Genomic DNA, 14,822 nt, shown 5'->3' with positions numbered 1-14,822 from the left:
AGAATAGCTGACCATCAGACACCACTGCATTCTGCTTACACAGGAACATTCTGGACTCTTGCCCACAATCAATACAAAAAGAGCAAACACTTCTTCCTTACTGACCAGCCACCTGTCCCAGAACCAGCCCAATTCACCTCCCCCCACCCCCTTTATCTATAGCCAATGTAAATTCTTTTTAAACAACTTGCATCTTTCTTCTCCAACTCTGTCAGCTCCAGGACGACAGACGGGTTTGTCTTCTCCATCCAGCCCTGCTGCCGCTGGTTTAGACTGCATGCCCCAGGACCTCGTCCTTCGTCCTTTTTCTGCCTAGCACGTGGCTCAATGAACCCTTACGTTCAGAAAAGCTTTCAGCGACAAAGGTTTTTGTTTAATAGTGTACAATGTAATGACTTGATCCACTTGTATGTTGTGAAATGATTACAATAGGGTTAGGATTGGCCCATTTCTTTTTAATTTGGGGGGGGGGGTGTTAATCCTTACCCGAGGATATTTTTTCCATTGATTTTTAGAGAGTGGCAGGGAGGAGAGAGAGAGGGGGGAGGGAAGAAGAGAGAGAGAGAGAGAGAGAGAGAGAGAGAGAGAGAGAGAGAGAGAGAGAAACATCGATGTGAGAGACTCATGGATTGGTTGCTTCCTGCTCTCACCCTGACAGTGATCAGGGATTGAGCCTGCAACTGAGGTACACGACCTTGACCGGAATCGAACCCATGACCCTTCAGTCCTTGGGCCAATGCTCTAACCACTGAGCAACTGGCAAGGGCGGGATTGGCCCATTTATTAAATGTTTACATTTCATGATACACAGTTTAAAGTGGTATCTGTACTAAGCCATATATCTTCTTTCCAAAACTGATGGCTCCTTACAAATTCCAATTCTTTGAGATAAATTTGAGTTAAAGTGGAACTTCTCTGGAACTTGATTAAGCTTGTTTGGGAGAAAAACATTTCCCTCCTTTCCTTTTAGATTAGATGGCAGATCTAATACATAAAGATTGACATAAGACAAAAAAGAAAAAGAAAAAAAACCTGACATGACAGATTAACAGAAAAACAAGTTTAATTCTGTATATACAGGATGGGGCAAAAGTAGGTTTACAGTTGTCCGTATGGAAAATAATACAATGAAATAAATAGTAAAACAAGAATGAACTCTGTTTTGTGTACTCACAACTGTAAACTTATTTTTGCCCCACCCTGATGTACAGGAGTTCCACAAAGGCAGAATCCAAGGTGGTCAGGCAATTTAGATTTTTATACCATCCTGAGCTGAGGAGAAGGTAGGGGTCTGGGACCTCAAAAGGGAGGAAGACAATTCACAGGAAGATAAGAAGAGCAAAACTTTGGTAAAAACAATGTTTGCCGCAGCATGCAGATAAATCTTTCTGGTGTACAAAGTTGTCTCTGATAACAGCTCTCTCCCTGGTTGGTATAGACCCCCTTTTAAAATTCTTTTAGGCAGTTAACGGGGAAAAAGAGTCTTCTGGCTCTTAATTGCCTTCAGCTCAAAACAATCCACATGCGAAAGTGGCACATTATGGGGAGACTATTCTGCTCCCCCTCAAGTTTTTACACAAGCCTTCACAATAACTAGAGTCAGGTGACTCTCTGGGAAGGCTGTGTGTGTGTGTGTGTGTGTGTGTGTGTGTGTAAGTTAAATTGCCAAAGAGGAAGAGCAGAATGTTGGAACATGATTGCAACCCACAGTAATTCTGAATAGCATGTTTCAATTGTCACACACAGTCTCATACAACTGCTTCTTACCTGACGAATTGCTGTATTTTCTAAATGAATGCATCATGTCACTTACCACCAGGAGGAAATAAATGTTCTAGGATGACCATGAGCAGAGGTAACACTCACATCAAATGAAAATCACAAACATCTTCTGTGGAGTCAAAGGCGACCTCAGCAATGGTTCTATTTTACTTGAAACATATTTTCTACTTGTTTCTTGCTTGTTTTATTTTCTTCTGATGACCAAATTAATATCTGCTTACAAGCATTTTGAAAGAGTAGAGGCCCTGGTCCATACAGCTCAGTGGTTAGAGCAGGGGTGGGCAAACTTTTTGACTCGAGGGCCACAATGGGTTCTTAAACTGGACTCAGAAGAAGGAGCTGCGGCCGTGTTTCCCGACGTTGCCATGTTAACACTGCTGCTGGTGAAGGAGTGGAGGGGAGAGCAAGAGAACCCTCCGCTCTTTCGGCTCCGCGGGCCAGATAGAACAGCCCAATGGGCCGGATCCGGCCCGCGGGCCGTAGTTTGCCCACGGCTGGGTTAGAGCATTGGCCCACACACAGGTTCCATTCTCGGTCAAGGACAAGTATCTGGGCTGCAAGTTCGATCCCTGCCCCGGTTCCGAGGCAACCATGCAGGAGGCAACCACTCCACTTATCTCTCTCCCTTCTCTTCTCTCCCTCTTTCCCCTCCCTCCCTCCCTTCCACTCTATCTAAAAATCAATGGAAAATATATACTCAGGTGAGAATTAACAAAAAATAAAAATAAAAACAAAAGGGTAGAATATTTACTCTGGCCGGTGTGGCTCTGTTGGTTGAGCATTCCTGGTTCAATTCCCAGAGCACAGGGTTGTGGACTCAATCCCCAGTAGGGGGCGTGCAGGAGGCATCTGACAGACGGTTCTCTCACATAGGTGTTTCTCCCTTCCTCTCTAAAATCAATAAAAACATTTTCAAAAAAGATTAGAACATTTGACTTTGTGGGGTTTTTTGCAAGGAACCTGTGGCTGACTTCATGTAATTCCTGCAGCTTGTGCACTTCTGAATTACAGGCTGTGCTTAGTTTTCCCAAGGGGTCAGCCTGTGGGAGACTCAAAGTGTGACCTTCAGCTACGGAGTGAGCCAGGCCGAGGGTTTCTAGGCTCTTGCTAAAAGAGCTCTCCTTGCCCTGACCGGTTTGGCTCAGTGGATAGAGCGTCGGCCTGCGGACTGAGGGGTCCCGGGTTTGATTCCGGTCAAGGGCATGTACCTGGGTTGTGGGCACATCTCCAGTGGGGGGTGTGCAGGAGGCAGCTGATCGATGTTTCTAATTCTCTATCCCTCTCCCTTCCTCTCTGTAAAAAATCAATAAAATATATATTTTAAAATAAATAAATAAAATACAAGAGCTCTCCTGGGCCAAGTGGCGGGAGGGACCTGTCTAGCGGTGGGGAGCTCAGACTTTGTCCTTACAGCCTCAGTACTGCCTGGGAGACAGTGCCACCTCCGCCTCACCCAGTGTGTAACCCTGGCTCTCCTGACGTGTAGCCACTGACGACTTCCTCAGACAGATCCTGAGACTCCTGGGCTATAGGGCCCGTAATACCATTCTTCTCCAGATAGTAGGACTGGTGACATAATCTGCCGGACCCAGTGCCAAATAAAAATATGGGCTCTCCCTCACAGAAACTGCTAAGAATTGCAAGACAGCAACAGCAGACTATTAAACCCAGTGTGGGACCCCTTCTGGCCTTGTTCCCTGGTGACTGCATAGGTCACACACCCATTAATCTGGCCCAGCTCAGAAACAGTACGGCCACAACTTGGAGCCTTTCTGTGTGCACTTTAAACACATGTCATGCTCTTAACCCCATTTTAATGATGAAGACCCTGGGGTTTTGTGAGGTTAAGTAACGTTCCCAAGGTCACCCAGCCAGTAAGCCCTGGAGGCTGGTTTCGCACTCTCCAGCCGGGCTTCCAGGGCAAAGGCTAGGTAATTGTTTCACTTGTAACTGAGTCCATTGTAGCTCAACAATGCCTTCTTGTTGTGGAAGGAAGGGATAGGAGCTTCCCAGATAAGCCGGCAGCTCAGAGCCAGGAAGAGCCGCCTAGCCTCCCAGAACCTCTTGTCTCTAAAAGTATACAACTGTTTCAAAGGCTTAACTGCCCCATCTCATAACCCAGCCTATACAGCCCTAGCCGCTCCTCATCAGCTACCCACCAGTCCAGGCTGAGCTGTTTGTATGCTCCCCTACCCCTCCTTTAAAAACACACACACAGTTTTAAGGGGTTTACAGTCCTTACTTAAAAGAGCTCTGTTCTCTCTCTCCTCCAGCACCGCCTCAACTGCTCCTGCCCCCAGAACAAGCCTTCATAACACCATTCTAGCACCAGAGCTTTGGGTCTCCCAGAGCTCCCCCTGGCCCTGCCCTGGCCAGGGTCCAGCAGTGCAGAGCACAAGGCAGGGGCGGCAGAGGGGAGTCCCGAAAGCTCACTGCAGAGCCCTTCCACGCCTCCGTGCAGACTCTTGCGAGGCATTAGGGTTGAATGCTTAGGAAGAGGGGGCTGAACCCCAAGGTCCCGGATGTGAAGGACGAGTGGGGGGAGGCCGTGAAGCCCAGCAGTGCCGCCCTGAGAAGGCAGCTGCCTCCAGTTTGGAGTTGATGACTGATACCCTCTGACTTATCTCAGGTTTTGCATACATTAAAAAAAAATCACTACTTTACTTTCACCATGGATTTTACGGTGGCAGAACTTTTTACAGGTTCTGTATGAATGCACTATCATAATTCACAATACTTTTCAGGGCTGAATAACCAAACTTTGTTCACCTCATTGGAGAGAAGACGGAACACATTGATATTCACTATTTTTATTTCTGGTTTTAAATCAATCCTACATTTCCTGCTGGTCCTGAATTCTTGCGATCATTTACCTCTGTTCAGTCACAGGTAAAGTGCAATAAAAGGGGTAGGGGCAATCCTGACCAGTGTGGCTTAGCTGGTTGAGCACTGTCCTGGTCAGGGCACATGCCCAGGTTTCGGGTTCAATTCCTCTCTCTCTCTCTCTCTCAAGTCAATTGAAAATAAATTTTTAAAAAATACACCACCTTTTAAAAAAGGCAGGGGGGCGGGGCAAAAGCCACATGAACTGATGGAATAAAAATCTGCCCCACTGCTGGAATCTAAGACTGAAGCAAAGAATTTCTATTTGTGGAAGCTGTTTTCTGCTTTGTGCCCCTGCTTCGAGGTATTAAGTAGTGCACAAGACTCTCCTGAGTTTGTGTATACACAGCAAAATGTTCTTGATCTCTTCATTGTTGTTCTATGCCTCAAGAAAAGGTGTGCAAGCATGAACAGTGTGTGACCAGAAGCATGTCTGGCAAGGTGAATGCCAGTGAGAACCAACAGTTTCTGGATGATCTAACATTAACCAGAGGAGATCTAGCTTCTAAGATGCAGGTCTACAGGATAAAGTGAGCTTAGCCAGGATGGGCTAGGTAATGGCCCAGTAACACAAACCCCCACATCTTAGTAATTCAAACATCCAAGGTTTATTTTCTACTTCCGATACATGTCCGTTGTGGGTTGGCCGGGTGTCTCTTCCCATCACTCACTCAGGGTTTCGGGTTGAATGTTGCCAACTGCCAGGTGAAGAGAAAAAATGCTCAGGAAAACCTCACGGGCAAGTAAATGGCCAGAAGTGACCCCACCCCTATCACTTCCACTCACAACTCATTGGCCACAACTAGCCGACTGCCTGAACTCGACCACAAGGGGGCGGGAAGTGCTGGAAGGTGAGACCTGGATTTCGGGGTAAACTGCTCTATGGGTTGGAAGCTGGAGGACAACAGGATGAATGTCCATAGAAGAGCAGGTGCTTTAGGAGTACGACTGCTAGCTTGCTGTGATAACATGAACTAACACTTCCAACATACTGAGGCATCTGAAACCTCAAATGGTTGCACATCATGTGTGACCAGCTTCTTCAACAAGCAGGATACATTTACAGTGAAGTTCCAGGTCAGAAAGCCCAAGACGGAGCACTACTCACTACCCTGACGACCCCCTTGAGCAGAGAAGGGGGTTGGGTTTCAGATTTACAGGGGTTCCTGAGATTCAGCAGTGTTAGTGGAGATGGGTGCACTGTTGCCACCTTCCCTGTGTCACTATCATCCAACAGCACCCAGGAACAATCTCTTCCTTTGCTCTCAAAGGGAACATGTAAAATAAAGCTTAACTCGAAAAAATAAATTCAGTAACCCCTCCCCCAGTAGGGTATGTGTAATTCAGCTTGCTTGAATAGGGAAAGCTTATAATCTACTTTAATGGCCTTTCAACAGTTTCCTTAATTCATAAAATAGCATCTTAAAAAAATAACATCTATGTAGCCTTAATAATATTAGAATTAATATTAATATTTTTAGAAGCACTATAAACTTAATTGTATAAATTCTATCATCAATGGATATTTACATTGCTTTACACTCAGAAAATTTCTGGGATGAATACCTCTCCATATCCACTGAAGGGATCAGAGTACATCACCCTAAATTTGCCACTTTAGCATACAGTCATGCTGAGAAACAGCAGACACACAAAGGGCTCCCTGTCCTCCTCCTTTCTACTGAAAAGCAGGACATAAATTTTCCGTGAGAAATTGTGCCATTCTGGTACCAGGAGATGGGGAACCAATGCCAAGATGAGTCTGTGCAAACAAATCTTACTACAGCAATCCTTATTTCTCCCATATAATTATTTTCCCACAATGTACTGCCCCTTGTCACTCAAACCCCCTCTATCTTGTCCATCTCCATAATTTATCACTCTTTGTTAAAATGGGTGTATAAGGTCTCAGGCCTACTGTCTTCTTTGGAGTCCTCACTTCATTTCTGTTAGCCCCCCGCCACCATGTGCATATAAAATAAACCTTTTTCTCCCATTAATCTGTTTTCTGTCAGTTTAATTTGTAGGGCCTCCACCATTGAACCTAAGACTGTAAAGGAAAAAGTTTTTCCCTTCCCTACACCATCTTTGTCCGCATATCCAATTATTTCTTTGGACTGAAACTGGATGTCACATTTTTTATATTTATTGATATTGATATTTATTGCCAAAGTGCTCTTTAAAAGACTATTGACAGCCCTGGCAGGTGGCCAGTTGGTTGGAGCATTGTCCTGTACACCAAAAAAGTTGAAGGTTCGATTCTCAGTCAGGAATCTCTTTCTTTCTCTCCCTTCCTCTCTCTAAACATATCCGTGGGTAAGGATTAAAAAAAGACTGTAGACATATTCATGCCCACTATCCAGAGATGTGTTATTATTCGGATGAGCTGAATATTCTGGGTTTTTTTTTAGATCTAAACCCCACCACTCAATGAAGCCTTCTACTTCTATTCACCACCAACTCTTTTCCTTTTGTGAAATCCTTTCCACCTAGGGTCTGTAGCAATTTGTAGTTGAGCATTTCACTGTTGTCTTAATTCATTTAAAAAAAAAAAAAAAGAAGAAGAAAGAAATTCCAGTTTCTTTTTGTGCCTGGTCCTACGCAAGGCAGTACAAATACAAATTAGACCAAGTCATGACATTCCAGAAGCTCACAGTCCAGTGGGCATCTAAAACTTATGCTGTTGTTAAATGCATCTTGTGAGTAGTTGTGGGGTGCGGTGGGAGGTTAAAAAATGGGTACAGTTAGTCCCCTGCTTACAGTCTGACAGAACAGCACGGGCACAGTACATGGTGTCTGTTTATGAGTCTCTGGCACTAAATAATTAGAGAGTTGCTCAAATTGACACTCCTCTCACCAATGTGGGAATGCAGTTACAAAAGCAGAGTACATTTCCCATCTGAAACAACCACTTCTTACTCATTGCAGCAGTTACAGCACGTGGCCCACAAAGAAGACACTCGGGAAATGACTGCTGAATGATGGAGGAGTGAATAAATGCGTGCATGGATGAAGACAGCTTATTGTAAGTGAGGACAAACTGAAACTTTAAGTTTTTCCAATCTCCCCAAATTTAAAGAAGGAAGATCCGGGGATGTAAAGTACAGTGTAGGGAATATAGTCAATAATAACATTGTAATAACTACGAACGGTGCCAGGTGGGCACTGGAAACATGGGGGTGGAGGGAGAGAACACTGTGTAAAGTATATGATTATCTAACCACTATGCGGTACACCTGAAACTAATACAAAATAATACTGAACGCAAACTGTACTAGTAAGTGAGAGAGAAAAAATAATAAAGAAGGCAACTCCTCCTGAAGGCGCCTGTGCTTGGATGATGGGGTGGAGAAGCGTTTAGGAGCGGTTGATAGGGAATAAAAGGTCCTCTAGCATAAAGGCAAAGGGAAACCCAGGGAGACAGCTAGGAAGGGGGGAAGGAGGAGTTTATGACAAAAGCAGAGCATGGTTTGGAGACCTATGGAGAGAGGTGGCAGCTGCTAGAGAGCGGGTGTGAAAAACCTGTTTTAAGATTGTTAGGAAGTCTATTCTGTGATTTGTCATGTAGCTCTCCCCCACATCTCCCCAAGAAAACGTAGTCAAAATAGTGTACCCTCCCGCCCTAACCGGTTTGGCTCAGTGGATAGAGCGTCTGCCTGCGGACTGGAGGGTCCCAGGTTCGATTCCGGTCAAGGGCATGCACCTTGGTTGCGGGCACATCCCCAGGAGGGGGTGTGCAGGAGGCAGCTGATGGATGTTTCTATCTCTCTCTCTCCCTTTCTCTCTGTAAACAAAATCAATAAAATATAAACTAGAACCTTCATTAAAAAAAAGAAAAATAGTACACCCTCCCGAGGACAGGGAGAGGCCCAGGGTCACTTGTGTTTACAGGCCCCTTCTTGCTGAGTCAGAGCTGTTACTTGGTTGCCACGGGGAAGGGGGCGTGGGGGAGACGCCAATCAATTACTTGGGACCCCAGCGCTGGGAGGGTGAGGATGACATAACCTGGCTCCGGAGCGGTGGCTTGTGGGTAAGGAGTGATCCTGGGATTCTGGGCCGTTTGCTCGGTACAGTGCCTGGCACCTAACAGGAGCTTGGGAAGTATTTGCTGACTGATTGCTCCGAACAGGAAAAATGAGGGGACGATCACAGCAACCAGTGGGGCGGCAATTACGACCCCCATGGCAGAGATGAAACCGAGGCGCCAAGTGACTCCATTCACGCTCCTCCGCGGCCTAAGCGGAACCAAAGCCCTAGGCCTCACTCCGGATCCCCCCCGCGCTCCTCCCAGCACCATCCACACCTGGCACCCACCCCGCACTTCCGGATTCCGCTCCGCCCACCAGCGAGTCCTTCCGGCCTCCAGCGCTGGAAGCCGCAGCCGGGAACCGGGGGTAAGTCTGCGCCGCGAAACATGCGGAAGCAGTCCTTGTGCCGGGCCACAGCGGGCCCCGGCGGCAGTGGGCTATTTCTCGGGTTACCACCCAATATTACGCCGCAGCCGTTTCCCTCGCCAAGTCCTGCGGCGTCGGCCCAGGTGACGTCACTTCCGGGACCTGTGCCAGCAGCAGGCGACGGCCGGAAGTGGTTCTAGCCCCATCTGGCGGCGGGGAGGAGTCACGGCGGATGTTCTCGGAATCTCCAGGTTTAGCGCTGTAGTGCCTGGGAGTTTGAGAGGAGTTGTCCTGATTAGAGTTGCTGGGTTTAGAAATAAAAATACAGGAAGTCTGTTTAAATAAGGATCTCAGATAAACAAGTAATATTTCAGTATAGATATGTCCCAAATATTCTAGGGGAAATCCCTATATTAAAGCAATTCCTAACCCCTACGTTGTACACCTGAAACGAATATGACATTGTTAATTGTTTGTTAAAAAAATTCCTCATTTGTGTGAAATTCAAATTTGACTGGACGCCCTGTATTTTCTCTGGCAACCTTCACCTTGAATGCCCTCCTGCCCTGGGCTCTGCTATCCAGTAGCAAGGCAGGGATCCTCTAGGCCTGTGTCCTTTTGGGAAATAAGTACAAAGTTCACCCAGCTTTTGAATAAGTACAAAGTTCACCCAGCTTTTGCTAGATGCTAAGATACTTTTAACTCCAAGCCTGATGGGGGTCAGCCCCAGGAGCCCCCTGGAAAAAGCTGGGCCCATTTTCAGAGTCCGCATGGTGGTGCTCTCTGTTCCCTTTTACAACTGAGGGCGGACAGAGTTGGTCTCTTACGGGAAAGTGGAAAACCAGCAGGCTCAGAGGGCGAGACGTTGCCAGGTTTTTTGAGTGGGATAAATTGGTGTTTGGTGTCCAGGTTTTGTGTGTTAACAGTGGACAGCTTCAGAGAGCCCAGGGATTTCAAGGGGAAAGCATTAGTCTTAATCTTATCCCACTTCTCATTTAAATATATATATATCTTTATTGATTTCAAAGAGGAAGGGAGAGGGAAAGAGAGATAGAAACATCAATGATGAGAGAGAATCATTGATTGGCTGCCTTCTGCAGGTCCCCTACTGGGGATCAAGCCCACAACCTAGGCATGTGCCCTTGACCAGAATCGAACCTGGGACCCTTCAGTCCGCAGGCTGACGCTCTATCCACTGAGCCAAACCAGCCAGGGCTCCCACTGCTCATTTTGCAGACGAGGCCAGTGAGAGAAATGGAGCTTTCCTAGCCAGTCAGAAAGCCCATGGTGGAGCTGGAGCCTGGTTCCCAGCCGCCTTCCCCTGCTCTGTCCACACACTGCTGCAGTCAACTGGCAGCATTTATGGTGGGCATTTATGAAAGCAGATGCCTTTTTAGAGATAAGCTCTTTGGTTTTGTTTTTTTATTGTCCCTAAACTCCTCAACAGCCTCCTGACCTTCACCTCAAGGCTTCTTTAGCATTTTCCCTGCCCCGTGGGGAAAACGATCATTTGGGCTCAGCTGTGGGAGCCTGGTCTTTCGCTGCCATAGCCACTTGGCTCTCACCCCTGTGGGTGCTGTGACCCAAGGCTTGTTTTGTTCTGTGGGAGCCAAAAGGCATGCTTTTAGCAGGGGTGGGTCCGGCCAGCCATGTAGGTGGAAGGGCATCTTTTTCTGTCCGGCAGATTGGGTCCCCTGGTACATCGCCTCATGTGGTGTCTGGGGTTTCTTTGAGGTTCCACCATGAGCGAGACTTTGCTGCCACTTCTGATTTGAAACGGAACCTCTGGTTGTGCTGGCCGTGAGTGCTGGGACTCCGCAGACTGTATGCCTTGATGTTCAGGACCTGTGAGTGCCCTGGCAAGCCTGCAGCCGTCCCACACAGACCCATAAGTTAATGAATAGGAGCAGGCGGGAGGTCAATGGGCTTGAGTCAGCTGGTGGGACAGCCAGCAGCCTCCTGGCACCAGAAGTGGTGAAGAGGCAAGGAAGCAGTGCCAGAAAGGGGCGTTGCACCTGGGTGAGGGCTCAGAGTGAAGGGGTGGACAAGGGGCGGGGCGGGAACCCACTGATAGGAATTGCTCACTCCGTGAATGATTAACTCTCAGCCAAAGTGGGTGACCCAGGAGGAGGGCTCAACTAACAGGACCTTTGGACTCCAGGCAGAGCGTTCAGAGGACCGCTGTGTGGCCGGCAGAAGAGGAGGGCATGGCTGGGTGGCAGGCCTGGGCTCCGAGGACTGGAGTGAGATCCGTCAGCTGGGAGCCTCGGGAAGTCTCCTGGGACTGGCAGATGGGCCATTCTTGCAGCAGCAGCTGTGGGGTCCACTATCCCTGAGCTCTCAGGGGCTCCCTTCTCTGACCTTGCAACTGCCTCATTAGTGTTTTCTTCCCCTCCAGGCGGCTATGGGTGCCAGGTGGAGCTGAAAGCAGTGGGGCATGGCTGTAGCCCTGCAGGTCTTGCCCCGCTTGGCCCGAGCCCCATTACGCCCACTCCTCTGGGGGGGCCCAGGGGCACGGCTGGCCAGTGGCATGGCCTTGGCAGAGCAGGCTCGGATGCTGTTTGAGAACACTATTGGTGCCGTGCTGCCAGGCCCCATGATGCACCGGGCACTGTCCTTGGACCCCAGCAGCGGGCAGCTGAAGGTGCGGGATCGGAGCTTTCAGCTGCGGCAAAACCTCTACCTGGTGGGCTTCGGCAAGGCTGTGCTGGGCATGGCAGCTGCAGCCGAGGAGCTACTGGGCCAGCATCTGGTGCAGGGCGTGATCAGCGTTCCCAAGGGGATCCGTGCTGCCGTGGAGTGCAGTGGCAAGCAGTAAGGAGCTCTGGGGGGCTGCCCCCTACTGTCCATCTGGAGGGGAATCTGGGCCCAGACTCAGGCTGGATTGGGGCCTCCCTTCCTCACCAGCTTCCCTTTTCTACGGGGTCTGGCCTGGTTCCAGGATGGGTATTAGCAGGCATCATGGTATGAACAGCTGGGAAATTATTGGGAGGAGAGGAGTCCGCCCCATCTCTTACTCTCTGTTCTTTCTCCCCTGAGGGAGATGCTACTGAAGCCACACAGCCGTGTCCAGGTTTTTGAGGGTGCAGAGGACAACCTGCCAGACCGTGATTCGCTGCGGGCTGCGTTAGCCATCCGGCAGCTGGCCGAAGGGCTGACAGCTGACGACCTGCTGCTCGTGCTCATCTCAGGTGTGGGTGCCAGATTGCTTGGGGAAGTTGGGTGGGGCAATATCAGGTCTTCAAGAAACCATTGGTCTGAGCCCCCAGGGACACAAAGCAGGTAAGGCAGTGAGGAACCTGGATGGCTGACTTCTAGACAGCCCTGGGCGAGTCATCTGGCCTCCTCTGAGCTGTGGGATCCTCCCCTAGGTTCCCATTGGCAGATCATGAGAGCACACAGGGAGCACCTACCTCAGAGTCTTGCAAGGGAAATGTCACTGCTGTTGTTGCTGTCTGTACTAATGTCACCTGGGGCTAGAACCCAGGCCCTGCAGCCCCTATGGAGCCCTCTCCTTGGTTCTCCACCCCCTTCCCCCATATCTGCCACCTATTTCAAGATCTTAAGGAATAGTTCTTCCAGTGCCTGCTGGGACCTGGGGTACCCCAAGGCAGGGCACAACCTCAGGTGCCCAGGGCGTGGTGACTGCACACATTCACTGCATGTCCATGTGGGGCACCCTAACTACCTTTCAGGCCTCATCCCTTCCCTAATGTGTTCACTGCCCACCTGCATCCCTGGGTGAGGACATTTCCTTGCTGTCCCCTCTGCCTGAAGTCCTCCCTGTCTCTGCAGGTGGGGGCTCGGCCCTGCTGCCCGCCCCCATCCCACCCGTCACACTGGAGGAGAAGCAGACACTCACCAAGCTGCTGGCGGCCCGCGGAGCCACAATCCAGGAGCTGAACACCATCCGGAAGGCTCTGTCCCAGCTCAAGGGTGGGGGGCTCGCTCAGGCTGCCTACCCTGCCCAGGTGTGTGAGTCACTTCTTACCCAGACAGCCCTGGGTTTGTGGAATCAGGCCCACATGTACCCAGCAGATGAAAGCCTAAAACAGCTTACAGATTGGCAGGGACCTGGTATGGAGTTCACAGGACCATCAAAGAGGGACCTCAGAGGGCGAGGTTGAGTCCACATGGCCAGGTGTTCTGCAAACCCACTTGAGAGGTGTTAGAAAGGGGCCAAGGAAGTGCAGCAGGTGGTGGAAGGTGTATGGCTACATGGGAAGTGGGGTGGTCGGGAGGGGCAGTTTGTCGTCAGAGCTCTGGGGTGAGGACCAGGCGGGACTCAGCTTTGCATCTTCAACCTCTTCCCAGGTGGTAAGCCTGATTCTGTCGGACGTGGTGGGAGACCCTGTGGAGGTGATCGCCAGCGGCCCCACCGTGGCCAGCGTCCACAATGTGCAGGATTGCCTGCACATCCTTAATCGCTATGGCCTCCGTGCTGCCCTGCCACGTTCGGTGAAAACTGTGCTGGCCCGGGCCGACTCGGACCCTCACGGGCCGCACACCTGCGGCCACGTCCTCAATGTGATCATCGGCTCCAACGCACTGGCACTGGCTGAGGCCCGGCGGCAGGCGGAGGCGCTGGGGTACCGGGCCGTGGTGCTGAGTGCAGCCATGCAGGGCGACGTGAAAAGTGTGGCCACGTTTTACGGGCTGCTGGCCCGAGTGGCTGGAGCCCACCTCACTCCGCCCGGTGGCGCCGGGGTCTCTGTGGAGGAGGAGGAACAGCTCCATGAGCAGGCGGCGGCGCTCCAGCTCCCAGACCTGCAGCTGAAGGAGGCCCTGGAGGTCGTGAAGGGGGCTCAGGGCCCCATCTGCCTGCTGGCTGGTGGGGAGCCCACCGTGCAGTTGCAGGGCTCGGGCAAGGGTGGCCGGAACCAGGAACTGGCCCTGCGTGTCGCCACAGAGCTGGGACAGCGGCCGCTGGGGCCCGTCGACGTGCTGTTTCTGAGTGGCGGCACCGATGGGAGGGACGGACCCACGGATGCAGCCGGGGCCTGGGTTATGCCTGAGCTTGCCAGCCAGGCCACCGCTGAGGGCCTGGATGTGGCCACTTTCCTAGCCCACAACGACACACATACCTTCTTCCATCGCTTCCAGGGCGGGGCCCACCTGCTGTACACAGGGCTGACGGGCACCAACGTCATGGACGTCCACTTCCTGTTCCTGCGGCCGCGGTGATAACATAAGTCATGATCTGGGAGTCCAGAGAAGGCCTACAGGGCAGCTTCTGGGCAGACCAGGGTCGGTCCCCAGGGCCTCCCCAGGCCTGAGGGCCCCTCCTCGCCTTGGCCCCCGGCTGCATGGTTGGCCTTTACACTTCCCACCCAGGGCCTCTGCTTCATGTCCATTCCCCCAACCACAACGGCACGATGGCGGCTCTCTTCCGCCCCTAATTTCAGCCCTGGCAGCAGTACCCCTGAGGCCAAGACAAGCCTCTTGGCCTGTTCCCGGTATTCCCTAAGCAGCCCCACTGCTGAGCTCCTGAGCCTGTTTCTCTGTGGGGCGGAACAAGAAGGACTGAAAATAAAAAGGACCACTCGATGGGGTCTCAGTGCATCTTCCCTCAGAGCTGGGCCTCACAGGGGGCCGCTGGGGAGGGAGTGGGTCGGGCTGCAGCCACCCCACCAGGACCTGGTTTGAGTTCCCACACCCTCCACACAACACACTCAGCACTTGTTTCACCAACAGGAGCCTGGGAGGGTTGAGCCTGGCTCCCAACATGGGTGAGCAGAGACCCCAGGGAGACAGGCCTAAGGA

At 50.8% G+C, this 14,822-nt stretch overlaps 1 protein-coding gene and 1 long non-coding RNA gene across 3 annotated transcripts; one reads left to right on the top strand and one right to left on the bottom strand.

The window, feature by feature from the left end:
* Positions 1-5,254: 5,254 nt before the first annotated feature.
* LOC118668011 lies at positions 5,255-9,212 on the bottom strand. Its single transcript, XR_004971480.1, has 2 exons — positions 8,980-9,212; positions 5,255-5,363 (listed from the first exon to the last, which is right to left on the bottom strand). It is a non-coding gene; the product is annotated as an uncharacterized LOC118668011 (long non-coding RNA).
* On the top strand, positions 8,613-14,606 carry GLYCTK (glycerate kinase). Of its 2 annotated transcripts, none has more exons than XM_036332011.1 (6): positions 8,613-8,695; positions 8,795-9,059; positions 11,458-11,873; positions 12,099-12,250; positions 12,855-13,030; positions 13,374-14,606. In XM_036332011.1, exons 3-6 carry the CDS (start codon positions 11,497-11,499, stop codon positions 14,241-14,243), a joined length of 1,575 nt encoding a protein of 524 aa, XP_036187904.1. In that variant the 5' UTR covers positions 8,613-8,695; positions 8,795-9,059; positions 11,458-11,496; the 3' UTR covers positions 14,244-14,606. The 2 variants fall into 2 exon arrangements, with proteins under 2 accessions (XP_036187904.1, XP_036187905.1); XM_036332012.1 differs by lacking the exon at positions 8,613-8,695 and adding an exon at positions 10,794-10,906 and having other exon boundaries at positions 8,707-9,059.
* Positions 14,607-14,822: the final 216 nt, after the last annotated feature.

Source organism: Myotis myotis, unplaced genomic scaffold (assembly GCF_014108235.1).
Source record: "Myotis myotis isolate mMyoMyo1 unplaced genomic scaffold, mMyoMyo1.p scaffold_m19_p_13, whole genome shotgun sequence".
Lineage (NCBI taxonomy): Eukaryota > Metazoa > Chordata > Mammalia > Chiroptera > Vespertilionidae > Myotis > Myotis myotis.
This window is presented reverse-complemented; position numbering and strand designations above follow the sequence as displayed.

Coding starts and splice junctions, on each gene's coding strand:
- GLYCTK (XM_036332011.1), top strand. CDS start 11,497: ATGGCTGTAGCCCTGCAGGTCTTGCCCCGCTTGGCCCGAGCCCCATTA. Junction 12,251..12,854: donor GCTGCTCGTGCTCATCTCAG/GTGTGGGTGCCA, acceptor CTGTCTCTGCAG/GTGGGGGCTCGGCCCTGCTG. Junction 13,031..13,373: donor AGGCTGCCTACCCTGCCCAG/GTGTGTGAGTCA, acceptor ACCTCTTCCCAG/GTGGTAAGCCTGATTCTGTC.